The sequence below is a fragment of the Panthera pardus genome, unplaced genomic scaffold, assembly GCF_024362965.1.
Source record: "Panthera pardus isolate Hobbes unplaced genomic scaffold, ASM2436296v1 HiC_scaffold_16, whole genome shotgun sequence".
NCBI lineage: Eukaryota > Metazoa > Chordata > Mammalia > Carnivora > Felidae > Panthera > Panthera pardus.
The window spans coordinates 92,335,911-92,363,254 of NW_026526721.1; the positions used below are offsets into that span (position 1 = coordinate 92,335,911).

Consider the following 27,344-nt stretch of genomic DNA (forward strand, 5'->3'; position numbering starts at 1 on the left):
AAAAGAAATTTTTAGAGAGATCTATTTCTCTGCTTATAGTAAATTAAGTTATTGGTCCCAGTTGTTCACTCCCAAACCCATCCACTTCATAGCATTATACATCCTCACCCTAGCCATGGTATCAGCACTTCATGTTGGGCTTGGCCATGTGACCTGCTTTGGCCAATAGAATGTTAATGGACCTAAAATGAGTGAGGCTTTAAATGTGTTTGCCTAGTTCTCTTACCCCGTTCTATTGCTGCCTTTTCTATGATAGAACATGTTTCCAATGATTGCTGTTACAACTCCTAGTTAGCCTGGAATTAACTATCATCTTAGAGCCTAGACTATCTCAATACATCCTGGTTTGGCCAACCTTAGTCAACCTGCAGATGTGTTGACAAGAAATAATTGCATACTGTTGCATACCAGGGAATTTTGGGGTGGTTTGTTTTGCAGTGTTTTCATGGCAATTGCTGACTCATATACAGCTCCATCAGAGTTTGCTCCAAAATAATTAATACTGCTATAAATGTCCATGATAACTGAAAGAGAACAAGAGAGTGAAATCAAGTGATGTGTCTTAGGGCATTGAATTTGTGGATTATTGGGTTTTTTATTCCCTTAATTCTTAAATTATTGAAAACTATGTCCTCAAAAGCATACAATTTTTTGATATATCACTTGTCTTATATAGTTATCCCAACATTTCCAAGGAAACATACCCTCTCAGACTGCCCAGCTTTCCCCACTTAAACAAAATGAGGTTATGAAAAACATTTAATGAACATGAATATAAATTGGAAAATAAATAAATCTGCAGTTTATATATTAAGACCAAGAGTCCCACAAAATCACAGTTATTATCAAATGTTCTCAAAATATTAATTTTTATTTTACTATTATTCAGCAAAGGATATGAAAGAGTAGACCAGAAACTCCCATGCCTAGGAAACTGGTAGTTCTGGCTTAACAATTGGCCCATCCCTCTCCCTGCTACCTGCCTAGGCCTTCATCACTGGACCCCAGACAAGGACCCCTGTGATCTTAACAAGAACTGTGTTCCTTTTCTCCCTATAGCACCTTCACCATCTGTTCCTTTTCTTATTTGCATGCACTATCTAGTCTTTCTTCTCTACATTTTTGCCTGTTCTGGCCTCCTTGAATTAGTCAACCTGCTTCTTGAATTAGTCAACTCTGTCTATAAAATGGGTGATGGTAGGAATTAAGTGATTCATGTATATAAAAGTGCCTTACCAGGTTGCTCAATAAATGTTGACCTGTCTCTCTTTTTTCCTGCCTGTTTTCCCTATCCTACTCTTTACTTAATGGTAGTCCAGTGAGATATAGACATAAATATAGATATGTATCACTGAATATATGAATATGAATGAAGTAGTCATAAATAAAACAGCATTGTTAATTAAGTTAAGCCGTTGGGATTCACACTGGTCCTTCTAGGATTTGATTGTGACTAACATTAATGGCCAGTTGAGGAGCATACTATCTAAAGAATACAGGGTCTAAGTGAGACAGCAGATCTGAATTTGAATCATAGCTCCAGAACTTACTGTCTGATAAGTTAGCATGCTCTCTTAAACCTAATTTTCTTATCAGAAAATTGGAAATCATAAGATACCATATATAAAGGATAATATTTAATGGGACACTCTGTATAAAGAGCTTAGGACAATACTAAACACATAGCCAGCACTAATAAATGCTAGCTGTAATTATTGTGCAAGAGATGAGTTTGTGTATAATACCATATTCACTTTATAATATAAATAACTTAAAACAAGCGTGTTACTAACATTATCTTTATTTTAAAATCACTACATTTATGAGCTAAAATGCAGGGGCAAGAGTGAAGGAAGATTTATTGTATTAATTCATTTCACTCCTACCATGCTTCTGCTCTGCTTTACACATCAGATAGCTGGAGTTTAGGGGTATTCCTGGAAAAAAATCTGAAGGTCAATGTGTATCATCTACATGCTCCAGAGCATAAGCATATTGCTGGCTGGTCAGATCAAGGTGAAACACAGTGGAATAAGCCTACTCTGGCCACACCTCTATTTGAAAGACTACCTGGGGGTGGGGGGTACTGAAGCATAGCTATTTTAACAAATAGGAGTAGGAGTGATTAATTACCTTTTACTGTCATTCAACAGCTTGTCACCCAGGGAGTAACCTCATTTCTCCAATTCCCATAAATTTAATAGAGGTCACATAGTGGCCTACTTGGCTGAAAAGCATTGCTCCTGAAACCCTGATGGTACTTTTAAGTCTGCTGATGTGTGAACATAATTCTCTGCATCTCTTAGCCCCACACACTCTGTCTCTCCCAGGGAGACACTTTAGTAGATCTGTGTGGCACCATGTGGAAAGTTACAAGTGATGAGCTCTCTGATTCATTCCTCTTTCATGTAATAAGATGATAGAAAATTTGAAACCAATGGGTGTTATTCTATAGTGTAGAGCTTCTTTCCACTCTGTTAAAGGAGTGTAAAAAGATATTTATTGATATGTAAAACTATTAGTAATGAGACCCTTGTAGTGAACATCTAGTTTGGTATCTAAAAGGAATTTTAAAGATCTCATTTAAAGATTTGCAGGTTAAGATGGTGGTGAGCTGTTGTGCCTAAATTTTTGCCTTCCAGATGCATTAACCCAGATGAAGAGATTTCTAAAACACAAAATAATTGCAAAAATGTGCCAGACACCAGGTGGAATTTCAAAAAAACAAAAGGAAGAACAGATGATAAAAAGTGGATTGTTGTCTGTATCTATTGCATTCCCAACTCAGAGACACAGGGGCTTTTGTAACTAGAATGCTAGCAGTCCCCAGCTTTGGTCAAGGGCTCATTTGGGGGATTCTCAGTGCTACTTCATCCCGTAATTCCACTATTAATACCTCTCTTTTAATGTATATGCATAAGTGTTAATCACTTTAGCATTTGAGAAATGGAAATTGACAAGCAGTAATTTATTTCACCTTGAGATATGAAGTTGATGAGAAGAGGTTGTGAAAGAGCAGTGAACTCTGGAGGTTAAATTTGGTTTTATTTCATTTTCCCTTCCAATTCTCCTGGGAAGGACAATTCTACGTGAAGTTCTAACAGCACCGCAGTGAACTACAAAGGCAGCCAAGAAGAAGCCACCAACCAATCTCAAGCAAACATTTTACTTGGACCAGTCTCTTATACAAAGACAGGCCTTTGGAAATATTGTACATGGTGTGAAAGAAAGGGAAGCATTAAACTCAGGTGGAATCCAGAAAACATATTTTCCAAAAAAAAAAAAAAATTCATTGGAAGTTGCAATGAGAAAGTCTACATGATGTCTAACAGAGGTGCTAGGTACTAAAATTTAAAAAAAAAAATGGAGTGGACAGAATAATTTAGGACAATGAGCCAGATGTAGAGGAAAGAAAACATCCCATTAAAAAAAAATCAGTACTGATGAATGGATAAAGAAGATGTGGTATATACGTACAATGGAATATTACTCATCAATCAAAAAGAATAAAATGTAGCCATTTGCACATCGTGAATGGAACTGGAGTGTATTATGCTAAGTGAAATAAGTCAGTCAGAAAAGACAAATACCATATGATTTCACTCATTTAAGGAATATAAGAAACAAAACAGAGGAACATAGGGGAAGGGAAGGAAAATAAAATAAGGTAAAAACAGAGGGGCCATAAGAGACTCTTAAACAGAGAACAAACTGAGGGTTGATGGAGGGAGGTGGATGGGGAGATGGGCTACATGAGTGATGAACACTGAAGAGGGCACTTGTCATGATGAGCACTGGTTGTTATATATAAGTGATGAATCACTAAATTCTATTCTTGAAACTAATACTTCACTATATGTAACTGATTTGAATCTAAAAATAAATACATAAATTAATTAATTAAAATAAAAGAATTTTAAAAAACCAGTTCTAGCCTCTGCTACTAACTGGGCAAATCATTAGAGCTCTTTCAGCATAGGCTTTAACACCTGTCAAATGAGGCAAATTATTTTATCTACTTCATGGAGATACTAAGAAGTTAAATGTAACTATATACTTAATAAATGTTTTAGAAATTATCAAAATTCATTAGTAATGGAGTCTTTAATATCTTTCATATTTTTAGAAATTGTCCACATTTCTGACTTGATTTTGTAACTTATTCTTATTGCTTCTAGTTTAAAATTCATTTTGCAATTTAATTTTTTATTTTTTATAATTTTATTTCTTCCAGTCCCCTAGTCTCACTTTTTCAAAATAATCAAAGAATACCACGTCTTAAAATTATCTTTCATATTTTGATTCAAGAGAATACCTTCAGGATTCACTGTTGGGCTTTTCACTTTCTCTATTTTTTGGCTCCACTCTTTCTAGATTGACTTTATTCTCAGACACACAGTTGTTCTCTGTAGCAAAAAAAGATCTCAACACTGCACTTATGCAGTTGTAACATCTGTATTTTGAAAGGGCTACCACATGGGATAGAAGCAGTTCTCTGAAGTAGTTTAAATCTGTAGAATGGGAAAAGAAATGCAGAACATTTCAAAACATCAGGCTTCTATGACTGAGCTCATAGAAATTAACAAGAAAAATAGTGAGAACATTGAAGACCATATAAATGTAAAGGATCTGAGTAGAGAATCCATCAATAATGAAATATAAATGACTAACAAAAATGTAAAAAAGTTTTAGTCTTATAAGTAACTAAGCAAAGTAAGTAGTAAAGTTTTAAAGGATACTGGGGTGCCTGGGTGGCTCAGTTGGTTAAGGTCAGACTCTTGATTTCATCTTGGGTCATGATCTCACAGTCCGTGGGAGTAAGCCTTGCATTGGGCGTCATGCTGCTGATAGTGCAGAGCCTGCTTAGGTTTCTCTCTCTCCCTCTCTTTCTGCCCCTCCTGTGTTTGCACTCTCTCTCTCTCTCAAAATAAATAAATAAACTTTACAAAGAAAAAAAGAATACTAATAAGCCCCCACACTGTCTTAAATAGCTGTTGGCAAAGAGATGGAAATAAAGCTATGATTTTTTTTTTCCTGAGTGAATCACAGAAGCAGACAACAAACTTACATGTAGGAAAAACTAAAATAAATGAACTATGTATTTAGCTAAACAAAGTGAAAGTTAGTGAAAGAACTGTAGGAAAAAAAGAAAGAAAAACAAAATCAAAGGAAAGCAAGAGAGAAAAAATAGCCAACATAAAAACCAAAATCAATAAATTAGAAAGCAGAATAGGAGAATTAATAAATTAATCTAAGAGTTTGTTGTTTTTAGGGAAAACAAAATAATCAAACTTCTGGCAATTCTAGCTAAGAATAAACAAAACAAAGCTACATGGTACAGATAATGAAAGAAATGACAGCACTAATAACACAGACATTTAAAATGTTCTAAGAATATAATGTTCTTCACTGTAATGACAGATTTTAAAATCTGAGTGAAACTAATAATTCTCTAGGAAAATATAAATTAATATAATTGATGCAAAACATTGAAAATCTGAACAGAATAATAATCAAATAAGAAAAAAGAGGTGAAAGGAACTGGGTTCAAATTTTTTTCAACTATTTATTTCAAAACATTCCACAACATTGAAAAAGATAGGAATCTTTCTAGTTTGTTTTACAAAGCTAGCATAAACCTGATACAAAAACATGATAAACATAACTCAGATTACATATTTGGAAAGGAATCAAATTGTATATTTACTAAATAAAAATAGGTCAAGAATAATTAGAACAGCCCAATTTAAAAATGAATAACATTTAGAGGTGTCTGTGTGGCTCAGTCAGTTAAGTGTCTGACTTTGTCTCAGGTCATGATCTCATGGTTTATGAGTTCGAGCCCCACATCCAGCTCACTGCTATCAGTGCAAGGCCCACTTCAGATCCTCTGTCTCCCTCTCTCTCTGTCCCTCCTCCACTCACTCTCTCTTTCAAAAATAAGTAAACATTTAAAAACTTTTCTGAAAGAGCACTTTTATAATCTAAATGTGTTTTTTTTTTGGATTGTGATGTATACTCCTGACTCAGCAGTTCCAGTATGTAAGAAAACATAATGACATATAGAATACAACAATTTGGAAATAATCTAATGTGTGGGCAAAGATGTATATACAAGGCTGTTCAATGTACATTATTTATGGCACTAAGAACTTTCAATGCCACTAGAGAAATTTCTCACTGGAGAAAATATTGTATGGGGATCTAGTAAAATTGTGCCACCATCCAAAAAAAATATGGTATACATCTGTATTTATTAATGTCTATTATATATTCAAAGAAAGAAACAAAAAATCAGGTTACATAATAATATGGATAATGAGAAATATAATTTTTGTAAATTAAGGGTAAGGACTGATAGATCCATACAAATATCTAACAGTAACCATTTTTTATTCTTTTAATCATTTTTTAAATAATAGAACTTGAATGTTTTTTTTCTCTTTATGACCTAATTACCTAAATTTCTAATAGTTTAGTAGAGAGTTCTTTTCACTATCTGTGGTGAAGAACCAGTTCTGTTTCATTTTGTTTTTCTCCCAATCAGTTGTGGATTGATACTTTACTAAATACAGTAAAAATGAATTACTAGGAAAATGTGAAGTAAAAATAAGACAAAAATACAAAACCTACTTTTTTTATTATGAGACTCAACAGATATAATATTTCTCTGTTGAATTGGTATAAAAGTTTCTGAATATTTATTCTCTGTTTCTTTCCTATTTCATCATAAATCAGTAGCTTGTGGAATGACATTGTGTAGCACTAGTATGGTGATTAAAAGCACAGAGTCTAGGGCCAGACATCTAGGTAAAACTCCCAGTTACTAATTCTGTAGCCTGAGCAGATTACTTAAACTCTCTTAACTTCAGTTTCCTCATCTGTGAAATGAGCTTTATGGACCGAATGTTTATATCCACCCCTCCCCCACAATTCATATGTTGCAGCCTAATACCCAAGGTGATGGTATTAGGAGGTGAGCCTTTGGGGGTGATTTGGTTATGGGGGTACAGCCCTCACTAATGGGATTAGTGTCCATATAGAAGAGACCCCAGTGAGTTCTCTGGCTATCTGCTATTCTGCCATGTGAGGTTACAATGAAAAGTCAGCCAGTCTACGATCAGGAAGAGGGCCTCAGCAGAACTGGACCATACTAGCACCCTGATCTTGGACTTCTCAGTCTTTTTTTTTTTTTTTTTTAGTTTATTTTTGAGACAGAGAGAGACAGAGCATGAACGGGGGAGGGGCAGAGAGAGAGGGAGACACAGAATCGGAAGCAGGCTCCAGGCTCTGAGCCATCAGCCCAGAGCCTGACGTGGGGCTCGAACTCACGGACCGTGAGATCGTGACCTGAGCCGAAGTCGGGCGCTTAACCGACTAAGCCACCCAGGTGCCCCTTGGACTTCTCAGTCTTAAGAACTGTGAGAGCTGACTGTTGGATATTTAAGCCACCCAATCTATGGTATTTTATCATAGCATCCTAAACTAAGATAATGGGCATGAAAATAGTGCTTCGTATTGTGATTATTAAATGGGGTAATAGAGGGAGAACACTTAGAACATTGCTTGTAATTATTTAAGTACTATTTAAATACTTTAATTTGTTATCACTAGTATTGCTTTTGTAAAAAGAAGTAGAATTTAATAATGAGGAAAATAAAGCCAATGACATAGCAGTCAATATTGAGATGCTCCTAGAATGGAGAGGTAAAAAAAAAAAAAAAAAAAAAATCAGAAAACCTAAAGAGTAGAGACATAAGACACAACTTAAAAATTACTTTCTTAAGAAAGAAAAGACAGCAGTTAGGATGAGACCAATAATCAAAGATGTAACTGAATAAAAAGTTTCATAAGTTAAAAAAAACTGAGTATGGAAACACAAAGAACGTACCTCTTTCTAGGTAAAGTAGATGAGAACAGAATACATCTGAACTTATGATAGCAATATTTTGAATTATAAGAAGATAGAAAAAATACAACATGCTTGAGGAAAAGGAAGAAATTTCAATACAGGAAGTTTTTAAAAATTATATCTGGTTTCATTTTTTAAAAGTGCTATGTTTTTTCTTCTCTGCCTGCTAAATACAAGAATATAAATGGAGAACTGTGTATTTACAGAGAAACATTCATTTCATGTGTCAAGAAATGTATATTCAGCCATGTTAATTTGCATGTGTAATGTTAACAAAAATACATTCTCAGCTGTGCACTAGCTCAGAAAAGTTACCATTCACATAACCCCTCTTGAAAAAATTACTTGGAAAAAAACTACTTGGAAGTGGGTGCTAGCAAACTGAAAGATGATTAAGAAAAAAAATAAATAATGAGCTCATTATACAAAAGAACTTGCCAACTTCCCCTTGTGATTCCTGTCATTAAACACAGCCCTCTTCTCATGGCAAATGTCCTCAGAGAAGAGTCCACAATGATGAGAATGTGGAAGGACTGATGCATCCTTTCACAATGGCTTCTGAATAAAACTTCAGAGCAAACCTCATTATGCGTTATTATTCCTCATTATAGGAATCAGTCTATAATTTGATGCAGAAAAAAAGCCCTATAGAAAAGTCCCTCAGATATGATTTATCTTTCAAAACCCCAGTTAAACATGATTATAAGTGTGCTAAAAAGAAGGCAGGGGAGGGAAAAATTAGAGAGACATAAATACTAACATGATAATTCATTAGTTAAACTACTTTGAGATAATTGTACATTTGTATGCAGTTGTAAGAACTAATTCAGAGATCCCATGTATTCTTTATACAGTTTTTTCTCAATGGTAAGATCTTGCAAAATATAGTACAATATCACCACCAGAGTATTAGAATTGATACAATCTACCATTATTAAGATTTCTCTAGTTTTACCTGTACTCATGTGTGTGTATTGTGTGTATTTAGTTCTATGCAGTTTTAAGATTTGTAAGATGCATGTATTTGCCCACCAAAGTCAAGATATAATGCTGTTTGTTCTATTGGCCTTTTATAACCGCAACACCCATCCCATCACTAACCACTAATCCTTCACAATCATTAATCTGTTCTCTTTTCCTATAATTTTGCCATATAATAATGTAGTATGTAACCCTTTGGGGTTGGCTTTTTTTCATTCAGCATAATTCTCTAGTAATTCATTTAAGTTGTTGTATCACTCTTTTTTCTTCTTATTGCAAAATAGTATCCATTCATCCATTATAGTAGTATCCCATCGTATGTATGTACCACAGTTAAATCATTGACCCATTGAAGAACATCTAGGGTACTTGCAGTTTGGGGCTGATATGAATTAAGTTCTGTAAACATTCATGTATGGATTTTTGTGAACATTAATTTCTCTAGGATAAGTGCCCAATTGTTGAGCTGTAGAGTAGTTGCATGTTTATTTAGAAACTGCCATATTGGGGGCACCTGGGTGGCTCAGTTGGTTAAGCATCAGGCTCTTGGTTTCAGCTCAGGTCATGATCTCAGTTTGTGTGATTGACTCTGCACTGACAGCACGAAGCCGGCTTGGGATTTCTCTCTCTCTCTCTCTCTCTGCCCCTCCCCTGCCTGTGCACACATGTGCACATTCTCTCTCTCTCTCTCAAACTAATTAAATAAACATGAAAAAAAATTTTTTTAAAGAAAAAAATAAACTGCCATATTGTTTTTTCAGGTAGCTGTACCATTTTACATTTCTGTCACCAGAGTGTGAATGATCTTGTTTCTCAGCTTTCTCAGCTTTTGGTATCATTACTATTTTTTATTTTATCCATTCTGTAGTTATAACTGGCAGTTTTAATTTGCAGTTCTCTAATGATTAATGATGGTGAACAGTAAATTGTCAAATATCTTGTATGTGTTTGTCATCTGTATGTCCTTCTTGGTGAAATGTCTATTCATGTTTTTTGCCCACTTTCAAAGGGGATTATTATTTTTTTCTTTTCTATTGATGAGTTTTGATTCCATTACGGTCCAAAAATATATATTCTGAATGATTTCAGTGTTTTCAATTATGTTGAGGTTTGCTTTATGCCCCACAATATAGTCTGTATAGGTGACTTTTACATGGGTGCTTAAGAAAAGTATGTATTCTGCTGTGATTAGGTGGTGTTGTTCAGATCTTCTGTGTCCTTGGTGATTTTCTTTAGAGTATTTTTAGTATTTGCTTATAGGGGGATATTGAAATACCCAACTATAATTTTTACACGAGTATATTTTAAGTATGTTTTGGTTTTTTCATTGACGACATATAAAAAGAAGCAAAGCATATGAAAAAAGGGTACAAAAATTATATACAATATATAATTTATCATGATAAAAAAACATGAAAATTATGGAAAGAAAAATGCCAAAACAAATTTTTTCAATGTTTTTTTTAATTATTGAAGTATAATTGACATACGATATTATATTAGTTTTAGGTGATTTGATGATTTCAGGTGATACAATGATTTGATATTTTTATATATTGTAAAATGATCACCACAGTAAGTCTAGTTAATATCCATCATCAGACATAGTTACAAATTTTTTTTCTTGTGATGAGAACTTTTAAGATTTAACTTCTTCACAACTTTCATATATGCAATAATATTACTAACTATTGTCACCATGCTGTACATTACAACTCCATAAAGTTATTTATTTTGTAACTAGAAGTTTGTACCTTTTGATTCCTTTTAGCCACTTGCCCACATCCTGCCTCCCACATCTGGCAACCACCAATCTGTTCTCTGTATATATATTACCTTGGTTTTGGTTGTTGTTATTCATTTTTTGTGATTTTGAGGTTCCACATTCAAGTGAGACAATACAGTTTTTGTCTTTGTCGGCCTTTCTTATTTCACTTAGTATAATACCCTCAAGATTTATCTATGTTGTTACAAATGGCAAGATTTTACTCTTTTCATGGCTTTCATTTTAAAGCTTTCAGCTTTTCATCATTGAGTATGTTAGCTGCGTGCTTGAGTATGTTGAAGTACATTTCCTCCATACTCATTTTGTTGAGTTTTTATCATATACGGATATTGAGTTTTGTCAAATACCTTTTCTGCATCTATTAAGATGGTAATATGATTTTTAATTCTTCATTTTATTAATGTGATATATCACAATGATTGTATATGTTGAACCATCCTTGCATCCCTGGAATAAATCCCACTTAATCGAAGGTATATGATCCTTTTCATGTATTATTGAATTTGGTTTGCTAATGTTTTGTTGAGGATATTTACACCTGGGATTATCAGGGATATTAGAAAATATGCCAAACATTAAAGAAAAAGGTAGGGGGGAGCGTCTGGGTGGCTCAATCAATTGAGTGTCTGACTTTGGCTCAGGTCGTGATCTTACGGTTTGAGGGTTTGAGCCCTGCGTTGGGTTTTGTGCTGACAGCACAGGGTCTGCTTCGGATTCTTGGTCTCCCTCTCTTTCTGACCCTCTCCTGCTCATTTTCTCTCTCTCTCTCTCAAAAATGAATAAACATTAAAAAAGAAAGAAATATATCAAAAATTAATGGCAATTACACATTGTGATAGAGTTATGGATAAATTATTGTCTATCTTTAGATGTTTTTGTGACTCCAAAAACAATATAAAAACCTTGAAAATTATTTATTGGATGGATGACATATACTCTTATTTGTGGATATTTGTTAACTAAAATAATGCATATTTTTCAAATTTATTATTCTTTTCTAGATCTTCAGGAATCACTCAAAATTATGTTTCAGAAATATAGTGGGCAAGCACTCATCATATAATATCCTAAAAGGGGGAGAACCCTATTAACAATATTAGTCTTGATAATGCTGATCTTAAATTTAAAAAAAAAATACATGGTTGCATTTTAAGAATAAGACCCACAATATAATATTTAATATTGGCTATTTCTGCTGTTATGGGGATTTGTGTTATTTTTATAGGTTGTGTGTGTGTGTGTGTGTGTGTGTGTGTGTGTGTGTGTGTTAACATTTATTTGATTTTGAGAGACAGAGAGAGACAGCAGGAGCAGGGGAGGGGTGGAGAGAAAGGGAGACACAGAAGCCAAAGCAGGCTCCAGACTCTGAGCTGTCAGCACAGAGCATGATGCGGAGCTTGAACCCACGAACCATGAGATCATGACCTGAGCCAAAGTCAGACGCTTAACCGACTGAACCACCTAATAAGCACCCCAATTTTTATCTGTATTTTTAAACAAACCTTGAAATTTCTTTATAACAAAATTTCTGAAAATAATTTTGATATTTATTTCTTAAGAGAACCTTGAGATATTTTAGAAAAAAATGTTTTATAACTCCAAAGTATTATCTTGTTTTCAGAAAATTATCATATATATTTTATAAATATGTATATTCTTATTAAAATTTGAACCCGTGATTCTAATTTACTACTGAAATTTTAATATTTAGCTTCTCATCAGGACAATAACTATACCCATAGGATTTTTCATTGTATTTTCCCTTAAATAATATTCTTTTAATTTGTCCATGCTTCATTGAAAAATATTTTAGTCTTCCTTTGGAAACAAAAAATTAATACCCAATAATCATATTTCCCAGTTCAAAGTCTCCTCACTGATGTATTATCAAATAGTCTAAAGGTTTTTATTCTGTTGTGTTCATGACTTATTTTACCAAAGACTTACATATATAATTTCAGGCAAATATTAGTTGAACAAAGTCACCTTTCCTACATTCAACTCATACCACACTAAAGTCCTTTATCTTCTAGAGAAATAAAGTCTGTACAAATGTCTGCATATAAATTTAAAAATTCAGTAAAATATCTGGAATTTTTAAACAATACTGATGCCAAACTTTGTCTACATTTACCTATAATCCTACCTTTAATTTCAGCATATTTGATAACAATTTGCCTAATTGCAAGGCTTATTTCAAATAAATCTAAAGGTTGATCATTTTCATTCTTATTCTGGCCTTCAATTTTATAGAAGTAGAGAATATTACCGTTGTTAGAAGACTGATCTTCTAACAACATTTATTCTTCACTTTCAGTGTTTATAGAAAAAGCCTTTAATAGTCTGAAGGTCTATTTTTTGGCATGTAAGATCTGAATGTCCTCATTGAGGTCATCCTGTAACTACTCCCTGAACAGCCCACACCTTCATCCCACAAAAAGTTTGCCTGAGGGGGCATCTGGGTGGCTGTCAGTTAGCCTCTGACTCTTGATGTCAGCTCAGTTCATGATCTCACAGTCCCAAGATAGCAGTCTGCAGCAGGCTCCTTCCTGGGTGTGAAGCCTGCTTGAGATTCTCTCTCTCTCTCTGTCTCTCTCTCTCTCTCTCTCTCTCTCTCTCTCCCTCTGCCCCTCCTACCCCACACTCTCCACTCTATCAAAAAAAAAAAAAAAAAGTTTGCCTGAGAAAGGAGGCTTATCTGCTCCATCACATCAGAGAGGAACACAGACAGGAAGGGTCAAAGAATGCACTCAATGGGTGGCTTGTTTGCTTATTGTTTTATTTGTGTAAGATTTTATATGAAGAATTCAGGAGGTTTGGGTGTTTGAGACTTGAAAAAAGTGCTGATTTCATTTAGAAGATAAAGTTAATGAAGGTCTAGAATTTTAATGCTTTGATATACTAACAAAACTACACAATTTTTACTCACTTCATTTTCTACTGATTTGGGGTTTATGAAGAGCTATTCCATTCAAAAATCTTCTTTTTTTTCCCCTGGAAGATTGTCCGTGTAGGTATTTCTAGGTCCTAAAGGATCAGATTGGCAGAAGGGAGATGCTATCCTAAGCTGCTATGTTCAAACTACAGTGCTTAAAGTATATTTCAAGATGTGTTTATAACCACCTTGACATTTGTGAGGGTCAGACTCAGGAATAGTTACTAAATCAGTGTTAAATGTTTTGTCTCTTTTATTACCAATTAATCAGGTGATCTTTATAAAACATCGAAACTAAGGTCATCCACAAATCGTCTTTCCTTTTTTTCTTCTAAATAATTGAGAAAAAGGTTTTATAGTATGTACTTTGAGAATCCTTTTAAGAATATGAGTTAAATTTGCCTATTTTTCTAAAAGATAATTTGTTTTTTCTTAATTTTTAATGTTTATTTATTTTTGAGAGAGAGAGCGTGAATGGGGAAGGGGCAGAAAGAGAGAGGAAAACACAGAATCCAAAGCAGGCTCCAGGCTCTGAGCTGTCAGCACAGAACCCGACGCGGAGCTCGAACTCACAAACTGTGAGATCATGACCTCAGTCGAAGTCGGATGCTTAACCAACTGAGCCACCCAGGTGCCCCTCTAAAAGATAATTTGAAGGAAAGACGCTTATATTTGATCATGTATACATAGTTTTTACAGGAAAAGGGATAATAGCTTATATGTCTAAAGAGCTCTTATAATAAATAAGAGATTAACATGTCAATGGAAATAGGCAAGGGATTAAAAAAAATAGGAATTTACACAGAACTAAAACCAGCCAAAATTCACTTTATCTTTTTTTAATTTTTATTTATTTGAGAGACAGAAAGTTGGGGGGGGGGGAGGGGAGCAGAGGGTGAGAGAGAGAGACACAGAGCATCTTAAGCAGGCTATATGCTCAGTGTGGAGCCCAATGTGGGACTCCATCCCATGACTCTAGGATCATGACCTGAGCCGAAATCAAGAGTCCCACTCTCAACTGACTGAGCCACTGAGGGACCCAAAACTCATTTTAAAAAGACCTATCTAATGCAAATTAAAATATAAAGGTGGTAATGTTTGTCTGGCAATTAGTATTAGATTTAATAAATATTTATTGACCAAATAAATGAAGTAACAGTTTTCACCAGATAGGAAACAACTTTTAAATAATATGAATTCTCACAATTGACAGGATATCCAGACAAAAGATAATCGTATCAGGTAACTACCAATTCAAACTAGTGATATTAAACATCTAGACTCTAGATTTTATTTAAGCTTATAGCTTTTGGATAAAATTAAGAGAAATACATTTTAGAACAGAATATAGCCATTCTCAAACAAATTTCACTTTAAAAAATAGTTGACCATAATGTTAATGTAAATGATAAGCCAGTTTGACTTAATCTATAAAAGAAAAATTAGTTTAAACTATATCATTTAAACAAACAGTATTTAGAATATACGAAATTCTGTATTAAGGTATTTATAAACAGATATTAATTCCAAATATTACTATCCCTCATGAGACAATTTTACCCAGTATATGGTCAGATGGAAATAGAAAAGAGCAAAAAAGCAGATATTCTGAATAAGGTCACTAAACAGAAAGTGGGGTTTCTTCTTCCCCCCCATCAGCCTTAATTCCAAAGAGCAGTAGAAAACTCTGAGGGGAAAACAAGTGCCAATCTATCATTGTCATATTATTTACCCTTCTTAATGTTTGGGGTTCTCCTAAAAAATTAATTATTTTCTTCATCTGCAGTTTATCTATGGTGCCCAGAAACCACTGACTTCCTGGAATTTTTATTAAGAATTCCACATTCTTGCCATGTTTTTCAGATACTGTGCTCTCTGCCAATAAATTCTAATAAATTTTCACTTCTTTTCTTTCAATAACATCTTAGAGAATATGATTCAGACTCAAATTAATCACCGATCACGTTAATGGTTCCTAGGAGTTTACTTCCGATACCCCTTATTATATTAAATCAGACTTGATAGTGTGCTAGATCATTGCTCTGCTGGGTTTTCATAAAAGTACTGGTATTTAATATGATTTATACTTGGTTTTCTGTTAATATCTTTGCTTATTATATGCTTTATTTTTAAAATAGACATTCTCAGCAAATGGCATCCTCTTAAAATATATCATTCTTTTAAAATGTTTTACAGGAAGCATTTTGCAGTAAAATGTGTTACTTATTTTATATTATAGTCACATAATAGTGAATAGGAATAGTTTATTTAATTTATAATCAAAAATTAATATTTAACTGATATTTTGGAAAAAGTATGCATACATATATGTGTTTTGCTTATATAAAAGATCAATTATATGCCAAGATTATCAGGAAATTTAAAGTCTTTTTTTTTTTTTTTTTTTTTAATTTTAAGCTTTGTAGCAAAGGGGCAGCTCTGGGAAAACCATTTGAAGCATCTGCTGAAGATATAGCAAGTGTGGCAAGTTTCATTGAGACAAAGCTTGTTACATGCTATCTACGCATGAGGAAACCCGACCTTGCCCTGAATCATGCACACAGGTAAAATGAAGTATTAATGGCTACAAGTAAACGCTGTTCATGCAAGCAAAGGGCACTATGTGAGCTTGTATTATCAACTTCCATTTCATTTAAATTTAAAGACAAAACAAAAAACGTTTCTTTAGTACTTGATTTATGTTAAACTAGATAATGATAAAGAGGACAAAGGGCATCTTAAACCCTAATGGAAGAAATAAACACACAACTACACATAATGCAGGGCAAAATAAAAAGGCAGATATCTGGAGTAGCAAATTACTACAGGAAGAGAGGAAGGAGTGAATAAGGTAAGTGAGGGATGAGAAGGATGAGAAGGATTTCCAAAAATGCACAAGATATGGAAAATGGTGGAAGGAAATTCAGACTAAACCATAAGCAAAGAGTTGACAGTACATGGTTTATTTGATGATAGGATGTCTGATTCAAAGGATGCTTTGCAAGGGTAGGTGTGACAGCTGTCAAAAGGTGTGAAACACTTTTTATCATTTTCCTTAAAGATTTCTTTTTATAGTTCTATCCTTCTTCAGAACTCTGGATCATTATGTTATCTTGTGGCTTCCCAGAATCCCCCAGGCCTCTTTTTCTTCTGTAAACATGTACCTCTCATATGTCCTGTTTCCTAAATGCCTTACTCTTACCATGGGTAATAGTTTAATATACAGCAAAGCTAAAGTGATTATGTTATGCTTTTCAAATAGCTGTTTGCTTAGAATTATGATGCCTCCTCCCTTCCTTGCCTAACTTTGAGCAATTTACCTAGAACTTCTTGTCTTATTCATTCTCTGGTCTCACACATTCTGCACTTCTTTTGGATACAAATAACAAATCACTATCAACATGAGAAGATAATGCCTGTCTTGTTAATAACCACTAGGAACCCTAACTATCAGTTGTATTAAGACCCATCTTGTAAGTGGGAGATCTGCCAGCATGGGAAACATTATTTATGGCTCCACATCCATAAGGATTTAAAAGATCTCCCCAAGATTCCTCACAGTCATAAGGAAATCTCAAATCTGTAGGCTTACCCTTGCCATCAAAGACCTGCAGACAACAAAATCACTTTGAAATCCACAAGATAACCTGCTTGAAAGAAATTTCCCTGCTTAAGTCAACTACAGAACCTCAAGGCAGAGTCTCTTTGACACCAAAAGAAAATTCAACCCAATACTTTCTGGAAGCATTTTATGCATCCATAGTTTCCAAACCCAATATTGGGACATGCAGTCTGTCAAATAATTTTATTCCATTTCCATTTGAAAGGATCAATATTGGAAATGTAACATATATTTCAGTATGTCAAAATACTGGAATTCCTGGGCTACTTGGGTGACTTGTAATTACAAGAGGAAAAATATTTGAAATTGGAACTGACCTGGAAAATCTATAGGCATATGTAAACAATAATAAATGAAGATGCACAGAAAGTAACTATTTATCACCTTCTCCATGGTTTTTACCACACATAAAGACGGCCACCAGCATGGCCAACATTTTAAGAAAAATATCTCCTGGATATCAGAATGGGTTTGATGGATTTTTAAAACATTTTTTAAAGTTTATTTATTTTTGAGGGAGAGTGACAGAGACAGAGACAGAGACAGAGTGTGAGCAGGGGAGGGGCAGAGACATAGGGAGACACAGAATCTGAAGCAGGCTCCAGCCTTGAGCTGTCAGCACGGAGCACAATGCAGGGCTCGAACCCGTGAACTGCAAGATCATGACCTGAGCCAAAGTCAGAGAAGCTTAACTGACTGAGTCACCCAGGTGCCCCTAAATCATTTTCAATAATAAAAGAGTTCCAAATGGCATGATCACATAAAAAATCAACTCAGTGTTATAAAAATAAGTGATGAACATAAATGTAAAATTGCACTGTAATCCAAATATAAGAAACAATAAAATGCTACAGGTCCTAACAATGCAAAGGTAAACTTCAATAATTTCACTGTTGAGATTTAGCAATTTTTGTTTTAAAACTAAGAGAACTCTTTGAAGACTTAAAAATTGCTGAGGATATTTAATGGTGAATAGTAAAATGATCTTACCAATTACACTCAGATTAACTTTTATCTTTTTTTTCTATAGTATAAGAACTTTTGCTTCTGTTTCTAAGTTGAACATTAAATAAGAAACGCAAATCAATAAAGGTTAAACAGTCAATTCATACAATTAATAATGCACTGAGTGAAATAAATCATTTTACTGGGCTTGTCATACTGCAGAACTGCAGAAGCCAGTGCATATGATTCTAATATTAAAGTGTTTTTAAAGATCTCAGATTTTAAAACACAGACTGATATATAATCAATAAATATATTTCTCAAAATAAATTAATTAATCAGAATTCTCAATCTAGAAATAGCTTACAATCATTAATTATACAATGAATGCAGAACTTTGCTTTTGTATTATTACCATATTGTGATGGTTGATACTAATCATGAATCAAAATTAAAATATTCCTTTTTTGCATTTATTTGCATTTGCTAAAGCATTCTTTCTTTAATTTTATGTAAATGTGAGGTCTGCTGCATATCTTTAGGAGATTTGTTAGCACAAAAATTAGCTTAAAAACCATCATGTAGTTTTGCTTCTGATAAAACTAAATGCATATTGTTTTGTCATGTGGAAGACTACAGGAACCATAACTTTATGGTTTTAAGTTCAACAAAGATACATTTTGAAATTAATCAGATGTGTATTGATATTTAAAATATGAAACTAAGTGATAGAAAGGCTCTAGAAACAATTATTAATAATTCTTTTCCTAATAACACGTCCAAAGTGGCAGGTATGTATACCATGGTATTTTTACTTCAACCAAAAGTGATGCCTAGATTCATGAAACACATCAATTCTGTGCTTACCTCATCAGATTAGTGCCATTGTTTATCAGGAAGTGTTTTGAATATTCCTAAGATTGATTTCTACTCTCAACAAGAGTAGAAATCGTGCTGTAACTCTTTTTCTATCATATAATTACATTTTGATGTATATAATTGTAAAGATTTTAATGATGCATGCCACTTTTTTGCGTGTTTCTCACCTATAGATTCTTGTTTGTTTTGATGCAGAATTTTGATGCCACAAGGTAGCAAGCAAGATGAAATCTAAAATACCAAATATGTACAAAAGATCTTATTTTCAATTTTTTTTTATAATGGTGGCATCTACATTCATTCATTCATTCATTCAACAAATATTTATTGAATGCCTATTAATACCCTGTGCTATCCAAGTGGGGAAGCAGTTGTAACAGGAAATGTATGGTATTTATACACATTAGAAGAAATGTCAAAGTGTGAAAAACAAATGAATATTAATAAATACATGAGAAAAAATAATGTGATAAATGCTGTGAAAGAAATAAACATAATTTCATGTTGCAGAGGCAGTATGGTATATTGAATCAGAGAAGAGTCTGGAATATGACTGCCTAGGTTCAAATTCTGACTCCCCCACTCATTAGTTAGCCTGAGTTTAATTCTCTATGAAGTTAGATTATAATAATAGTACCTACTTCACAAATATTATTTCACAAAGTTTTGTGAAAATAAAGTTTTGTGAAAATTAAATATAAATCCATGAATTTTTTTTATTCCATCCATGACAGAGTTACTGGTAATGGACCTATTTTTCCACTGTAAACAACTATAAAACTGGACAAAATATATTAGGCAACTGTTTTCAGGTAATGGACAATGGTCACAGCAGGACTATGATCCTTGAGAGAAGGGAAATACACATGGTGAGCCCCACAATTTTCTCAGTTTTTTGTGAGGGTTATTTTCCTGCCCTAATTCGGAGAGATGGATAACAAGTTAAATTGTTGTCTCACTGAACTGAGGAGGCAGAGATGAGAATACTAGACTGAAAAAGGGAAAAGCTATAATTTATAGGGTAAGTGGCCTAAGAAGAGGGAGCTGTGTGAGGAGATGGGGTAGAAGTCTGCATGAGGATTTATTATAGGTTCTTAGCCAATGTGAGGAGTGAGGCTCCATGTAGCAGAGATTCCCTGCTGCAAGACTTAGTGCTAAATGGAAATATGAGAGGACCTGCAGTGATGGGATATGGTGGAGTGTCCACATGAAAAGACCTCAATGAGTACCTCAGTCATTCAGTTGAGACCCCAGAAAGGCCATGTTTAAGAGTAAGGATCGTGGCCTCTAGAAAGGACCACACATTAGGATTAAGCTTAAAACCAAAATAGACCTGCCCTAACAAAGACTAAAGCTAAGCATGACAAGAAAAAATGTATACACCATTTAATTACTTGATAGGGGAAAAAAGAAATCAACAAATTTGCAAGGATGATGCATAATCTGATTCCTTACGCAGTTTCATCCAGAATGTCCAGCATAAAATTAAAAATTAATACACATGCAAAGAAGTAGTTAAATAAGACTCATACTTAAGAAAAAGTCATAGAAACAGACCCTGAGCTGCCCCAAATGTTGGAATTGGTAGAGAAAGACTTTAAAGAGCTGTGAAATATAGGTCCAAGGCCCTTGAGATACAATGGTAATAATAACTGAAGAGATGAGAATCTCCACAGAAAAATAAAAACTAAGAAAATAACTAAATGGAGATTTTAACACAGATTAATAAAATATCTGAAATTTTGAAATGTACCGATAGAACTTTGGAGACTGCTAAAGATTGAAGACAAATTATAGAAATTACCCAACATGAAGAATGGAGAAAAAAGAGATTTTAAAAAATTAACCAATACTTCAGTGACCTGTCCTCAGGTAAAGTAGCAGGAAATCTAGAATACATGTAACTGAAGTCTCAAAGGGAAAGGAAAGAGGGAATCAGACATTAAAGTAGTTACTGAAAATTTTCCAAATTTTATGAAAAAATAGGAATATTCAGTTAGCCCCAACCAGGATAAAAACAAAAAGAACCACATCTAAGAACATCATAATCAAATTCTTGAAAATCCAACATGGAGAGAAAATATTAAAGGCAGCCAAAAGAAAACAATACATTACATACTACAGAACAGTGATACAAGTAATAGATGACTTTTAATCAGAAATAATAGAGGCCAGAATACAATGGACTAACTTTAAAACTGATGAAAGAAAAACCATAAATAATAAGATTACATATTTTGATGTGAAATATTTGACTACAATACCACAAAGGCCTGTGGGAGGGAGTACAAATGTCATTTTACTACTAAGACTTTTACATAACATAGTACAATATTAACTCTAAGTAGTCTGTGTTAAATTAAGGTTGCATGTTATAATCCCTACAGTAGCCATTAAAAGATAGAAAAAGTATAGCTAGCAAGTCAATAATGGACTTAAAATTATATACTAAAGATTCAATTAACTAAATATAAGTCAGAAAGGTGAAAGAGAGGAACAAATAATGGATGGAATACTGGAAGATAATAGCAAGATGGTAGAGTTGAAGCAAACTATATTAATAATTACATTAAATGTACATTAACTAAACTTTCCAATTAAAAGGTAGAGATTGCCAGTCTGGATTAAATCACAAGATTTAACTATATACTGTCTACAAAAAAGATATAGGTTGGAAATAAAAGGGAGAAAAATGATCTACTTATACAGTAAACATAAAAACTTGTTTTTATGTCAGGTTTGTCTATATTAATATCAGACAAGGTAGAAATTAAGAAAAGGAGCATTACTAGAGATAAAAATAAGACTCTGTAAAATTTTAAAAATGTGAAATCTGACAGAGCTTGTTCCCTAACCACAATGGAATATGGTTAATGTAATTATTATATCAGAAATCATTAATAGTAAGATATCTAGAAAATCTCTCCAAATACTTAGAAATTAAACAATGTACATTTAAATCACCTTTGGGGCAAAATATAAGGAAACAAAACAACCAAAGTCATGGATTTGAATCTCTGCTTCATCAATTACTAGCTTTGACTTCTGCAAGAAACTTAACTTCCCTTTAAATCAGTTTTCTCATTGTTAAATATAAGTAAACTGATTTAAGTCTTCCCTGAATCCCAAAATATATCATATTTGTATTTTTTTCGATCCCACCACCACCATTTTCAATGGTATTTATTATTATTTTCAGTGGTATTTATTATTACCAATAAACTATATCTGCATAGAGGAGATTATTATTTTTCAGATACCTTTTTGAACCCATCACATACTCCATAAAGTAGACAATTTGAAAACTTCTATGAAAATACAATTTTTAAGGTGTTATATACACAATTTTGAGTAAAGTGTTCAGAAGTGATATGAGCTTAAAACATTAAAATATTTGGAAAGAGAAGAAGATAGCAGTGGAGTGGGAAGACCTAGGCTTGTCTCCTCCCATGAACACAACTAGATAACTATCAAATCATCCAAATACCCCAGAAATTGACCTGAAAACTGACAGAACAAACTCTGCAACCAAAGGGAGAGAAGAGACCACACTGAAAAAGGTAGGAAGTGTGGAGATGTAGTTTAAGGGAGAAATGAATCGTGGGTGCTGTGGAGAGGAGGGAACCATGGTTGCACAGAAGGGCAAGAGAGAGAAAAGCACAGAGGGAAACACACTAGGAGAACATTTCCCCAAAGCCCCCCCCGCCCCCCGTTGGCTTGGAAAATGAGATGGACTGAATTTTGTGAGTTCTTGCAACCAGTGGGGCTTAAAGCCTGGATTTTTAAAGGTCAGTGGGCTTGGCTGGGGTAGAACCTGGGGGGTATTGCCCTACTCCTGGAGAGAAGGCAGGCAAATAACCCAGAAGCAGACAGCAGGGATACAGCAATCTTTAGAATGCCTGGGGCATATGGGAAGTTGGAGGTGGGGAGATTATTCACTCTTCTTGGAGCAAGTCCCTGAGAAGCAGGAGTTCACAGAGTCACTTCTCCAGAACAAAGGAGTTGGCTGACACCACTTTCCTTCCCAGCCCCTAGCATAAACACAGAGCCACCTACAAGAAGCAGTACAACACTGACACTGGCTGCCTAACTTGCTTATACCAAGACACACACGCACCCCCCCCACCCGTGCTCCGGCAGGACTGCTGTTCTCAGTTAACCTTCCTCAGTCCCAGTGCAGCAGTCCCCTCACCAAGAAAACCAATACAAACCCCTACTCACACCACATCAACCAGAGAGTTCTGCAGGACCTCAATTCTAGTGGAGTTGGTGTCAAGTCTTACTTCAGAAACAAACTAGAACACACCTAGTTTAAATTTGTCATATTCAGGCCAGGGACTGAACACTGCCCAAAAACAGCAAGAACAGCCTCTGCAGATGATCAGCCAAAACACAACAGCAGAGCACATGCAGTACACACTGGAGACACTTCTTGAAGCAACAGTCCCTGGTTACTACATAACCTTTTATTCATTAAGCTATTACTTTCAGGACCAGGAGACATAACTGGATTTTCTAACACAGAGAAGAAAGCAAAAACGTAGACAAAATTCCAGGATGGAGGAATTTATCCCAAATGAAAGAACAAGATGAGGACATGGCCAGAGATCTAAGTGAAAAAGATACAAGTAACATGCCTAATTGAGAATTTAAAGCAGCAATCATAAGGATATTCACTGGGCTTGAGAAAAGAAGACATCAGTGACACCCTTACCACGGAGATAAGTTTAAAAAGAATCAGAGACAAAAAATGCAATAAATGAGATTGGAAACAGGCTTGATGCAATGAACAGCAGACTGAAAGAAGCAGAGGAATGAGTCAGTGACCTAGAAGACAAAATAATAGAAAATAATGAAGGTAAACAAAAGAGAGAATTATGCAGCACAAAAATAGATTTAGGGAACTCAGTAACTCCATCAAATATAATAACATTTGTATCATAGGATTCCCAGAAGAAGAGAGAGAAAAGGGGGGGGGGAATTTATTTGAAGAAATAATATCAGAAAACTTCCCTAATTTAGGAAAGGAAACAGACATCCAGATCCAGGAGGCACAAAGAACTCCCACCAAAATCAACAAAAGGAGGCCAACACAAAGACATATTGCAACTAAACTTGCAAAGTATAGTGACATAGGAAAAATCTTAAGAGCAGCAAAACGAAAGAAGCCCTCAACTTACCAGGGAAAACCCATAAGGCTAGCTAGAGATTCCTGAACAGAAAGTTGGCAAGTTGGAAGGGAGTAGCATGATATATTAAAAGTGCTGAATGGGAAATATCTATAGCCAAGAATACTCTATCCAGCAAAGTTATCATTCAGAACTTAGAAGGAGAGATCAAGAGTTTCCCAGACTAAAAAAAACTGGATCAGATGGATGTAACAAATATACTCAGAACATTCCGTCATAAAATAGCAGAATATACATTCTTTTCAAGTGCACATGGGATATTCTCCAGAATAGATCACATATATGGTCACAAATCAGGCCTCAACAATTACAAAAAGATTGAAATCATACCATGCACCTTCTCTGACCACTAGAAAAAAAATTGGAAAGACCACAAATACATGGAGGTTAAAAAACATGCTACTAAACAGTGAATGGGTCAACCAGAAAATCAAAGAAATTTTTAAAATAAATGAAACAAATGAAATGAAAATGCAGCAGTCTAAAATCTTTGGGATGCAGCAAAAATGGTCCAAAGAGGGAAGTATATAGCAATACAGACCTACAACAAGAAGCAAAAAAATCTCAAGTAAACAACCTAATCTTACACCTAAAAGAGCTAGGAAAAAAGAAAAAAACACAACAACAACAACAAAAGAAGCCTAAAGCCAGCAGAAGGAAGGAAATGATAAGTATTAGAGCAGAAATAAATTATATAAAATCTAAAAAGAAACAAACTATAGAAGAGATCAACTGGAGCTGGTTCTTTGAAAAAAATCAGTATCACCACAAATTACAAACGATTATAAGAGAATATTATGAAAACCTATACGCCAGCAAATTGGAAAACCCAGAAGAAATGGATAAATTCCTAGAAACATATAAACTACCAAAATTGAAACAGGAAGAAATAGAAAACCAGAACAGACTGATAACCAGCAAAGAAATTGAATCAGTAATCAAAAAACTCCCAAGAAACAAAAGTACAGGGCCAGATGGCTTCATAGGCAAATTCTACTAAACATTTAAAGAAAAGTTAGGGGCGCCTGGGTGGCTCAGTCAGTTAAGCATCTGACTTCAGCTCAGGTCATGATCTCATGGTTCATGAGTTCGAGCCCCATGCTGGGCTCCATGCTGACAGTGCAGAGCCTGGAGCCTGCTGCAGGTTCTGTGTCTCCTTCTCTCTGTTCCTCCCCTGCTTGCACTCTGTCTCTCTCTCTCTCTCTCTCTCTCTTTCTCTCAAAAATAAATAAACATTAAAAAAATTCTAAGAAAAAAAAATTTTTTAAATAAATAAAAGTTAATACCTTTCCTTCTCAAACTATTACAAAAAGTAGAAAAGGAAAGAAGACTTCCAAATTCATTGTATGAGATCAGCATTACTCAGATACCAAAACCAGATAAAGACTCCACTAGAAAAGACAACTACAGACCAATATCCCTGATGAACATAGCTACAAAAGTTCTCAATAAAATACCAGAAAATAAATTCAATAGTACATTAAAAAAATCATTTACCACAATCAAGTAGTATTTTTTCCTGGGTTGCAAGGGTGGTTCAGTATTCACAAATCAATCAGTGTGATACACCAAATTAATAAAAGAAAGAATAAGAACCATATAATCATTTCAATAAATGCAAGAAAGGCATTTGACAAAGTACAACATTCATGATAAAAACCCTCAGCAGAATAGGTTTAGAGGGGAACATACCTCAATATACTAAAGGCCATATATGAAAAACCCACAGCTAATATCATCTTCAATGGGGGAAAGCTGAAAGCTTTTTTTTCTGTATGGTCAGGAACAAGACAGGGATGTCCATTCTCACCACAGTTCTTCAACATAGTACTGGAAGACCTAGACACAGCAATCAGAAAACAAAAATAAATAAAAGGCATCCAAGTAAGCAAGGAAGAAGTAAAATTTCATTAGTTGCAGATGACATGATACTCTATATAGAAAACCCAAAAGACTCCACCAGAAATCTGCTAGAATTAATAAATAAATTCAGTAAATCCAAAGGATACAAAATCAACATATAGAAATCTGATGCATTTCTGAATACCAATAATGAAACATCAGAAAGATAAATTAAAAAAAATCCTATTTACAGTTACACCAAAAACAATAAGACTCCTAGAAATAAACCTAACCGAAGAGGTGAAAGACCTGTACTCTGAAAACCATAAAACACTGATGAAAGAAATCGAAGATGGCACAAGGAAATAGAAAGACATTTCATGCTCATGAATTGGAAGAACAAAATATTGCTAAAATGTCTATACTACTCAAAGCAATCTACTCATTTAATGCAATCCTTATCAAACTACCAACAGCATTCTTGACAGAACAAGAACAAGCAATCCTAAAATTTATATGGAACGACAAAATACCCCTAATAGCCAAAGAAACCTTGAAAAAGAAAAACAAAGCTGAAAGCATCACAATTCCAGACTTCCACTTATATTACAAAGCTGTAGTGATCAAAAGAGTATGGTACTTGCATAAAAAGAGACACATAGAACAATGTAACAGAACAGATAACCCAGAAATGAACCCATAACTATATGGTCAATTAATCTTCAACAAAGCAGGAAAGAATATCCAATGGGGAAAAGACTGTCTCTTCAACAAATGGTATTGAAAAAACTGTACAACAACATCCAAAAGAATGAAAGTGAACCACTTTCTTACACAATACACAAAAATGTATTCAAAATGGATGAACAACCTAAATGTGAGACAGGAAAACATAAAAATCCTACAGAAGAACATGGGCAGTAACCTCTTGGAAATAAGCTGTAGCAAGTTCTTTCTAGGCATGTCTCCTGAGGCAAGGGAAACAAAAGCAAAAAAAAAAAACTATTGGGATTTCATCAAGATAAAAATCTTCTGCACAGTGAAAGAAACAATCAACATAACTAAAAGGCAACCTGTGGAATGGGAGATGGTATTTGCAAATGACATATCTTATATCCAAAATCTATAAAGAACTTCCCAAACTCAACACCCAAAAAACAAATAATCCAGTTAAAAAATGGGCAGAAGACATGAATAGACATTTTTCCAAAGAAGACAATTACTGTTTTAAGTGATCTTAAAACAGACATGAT

At 34.2% G+C, this 27,344-nt stretch overlaps 1 protein-coding gene across 2 annotated transcripts in view; it reads left to right on the forward strand.

Annotated features, from left to right (window-relative positions):
* The window catches only part of SPATA16 (spermatogenesis associated 16), a 243,489-nt gene that overhangs the window by 60,808 nt on the left and 155,337 nt on the right, over window positions 1-27,344 (forward strand). For both annotated transcript variants that reach the window (XM_019463196.2, XM_019463195.2), the window contains exon 3: window positions 16,033-16,178. In XM_019463196.2, coding sequence (XP_019318741.2) covers window positions 16,033-16,178 — 146 coding nt within the window. The remainder of the gene's footprint in view (window positions 1-16,032; window positions 16,179-27,344) is intronic.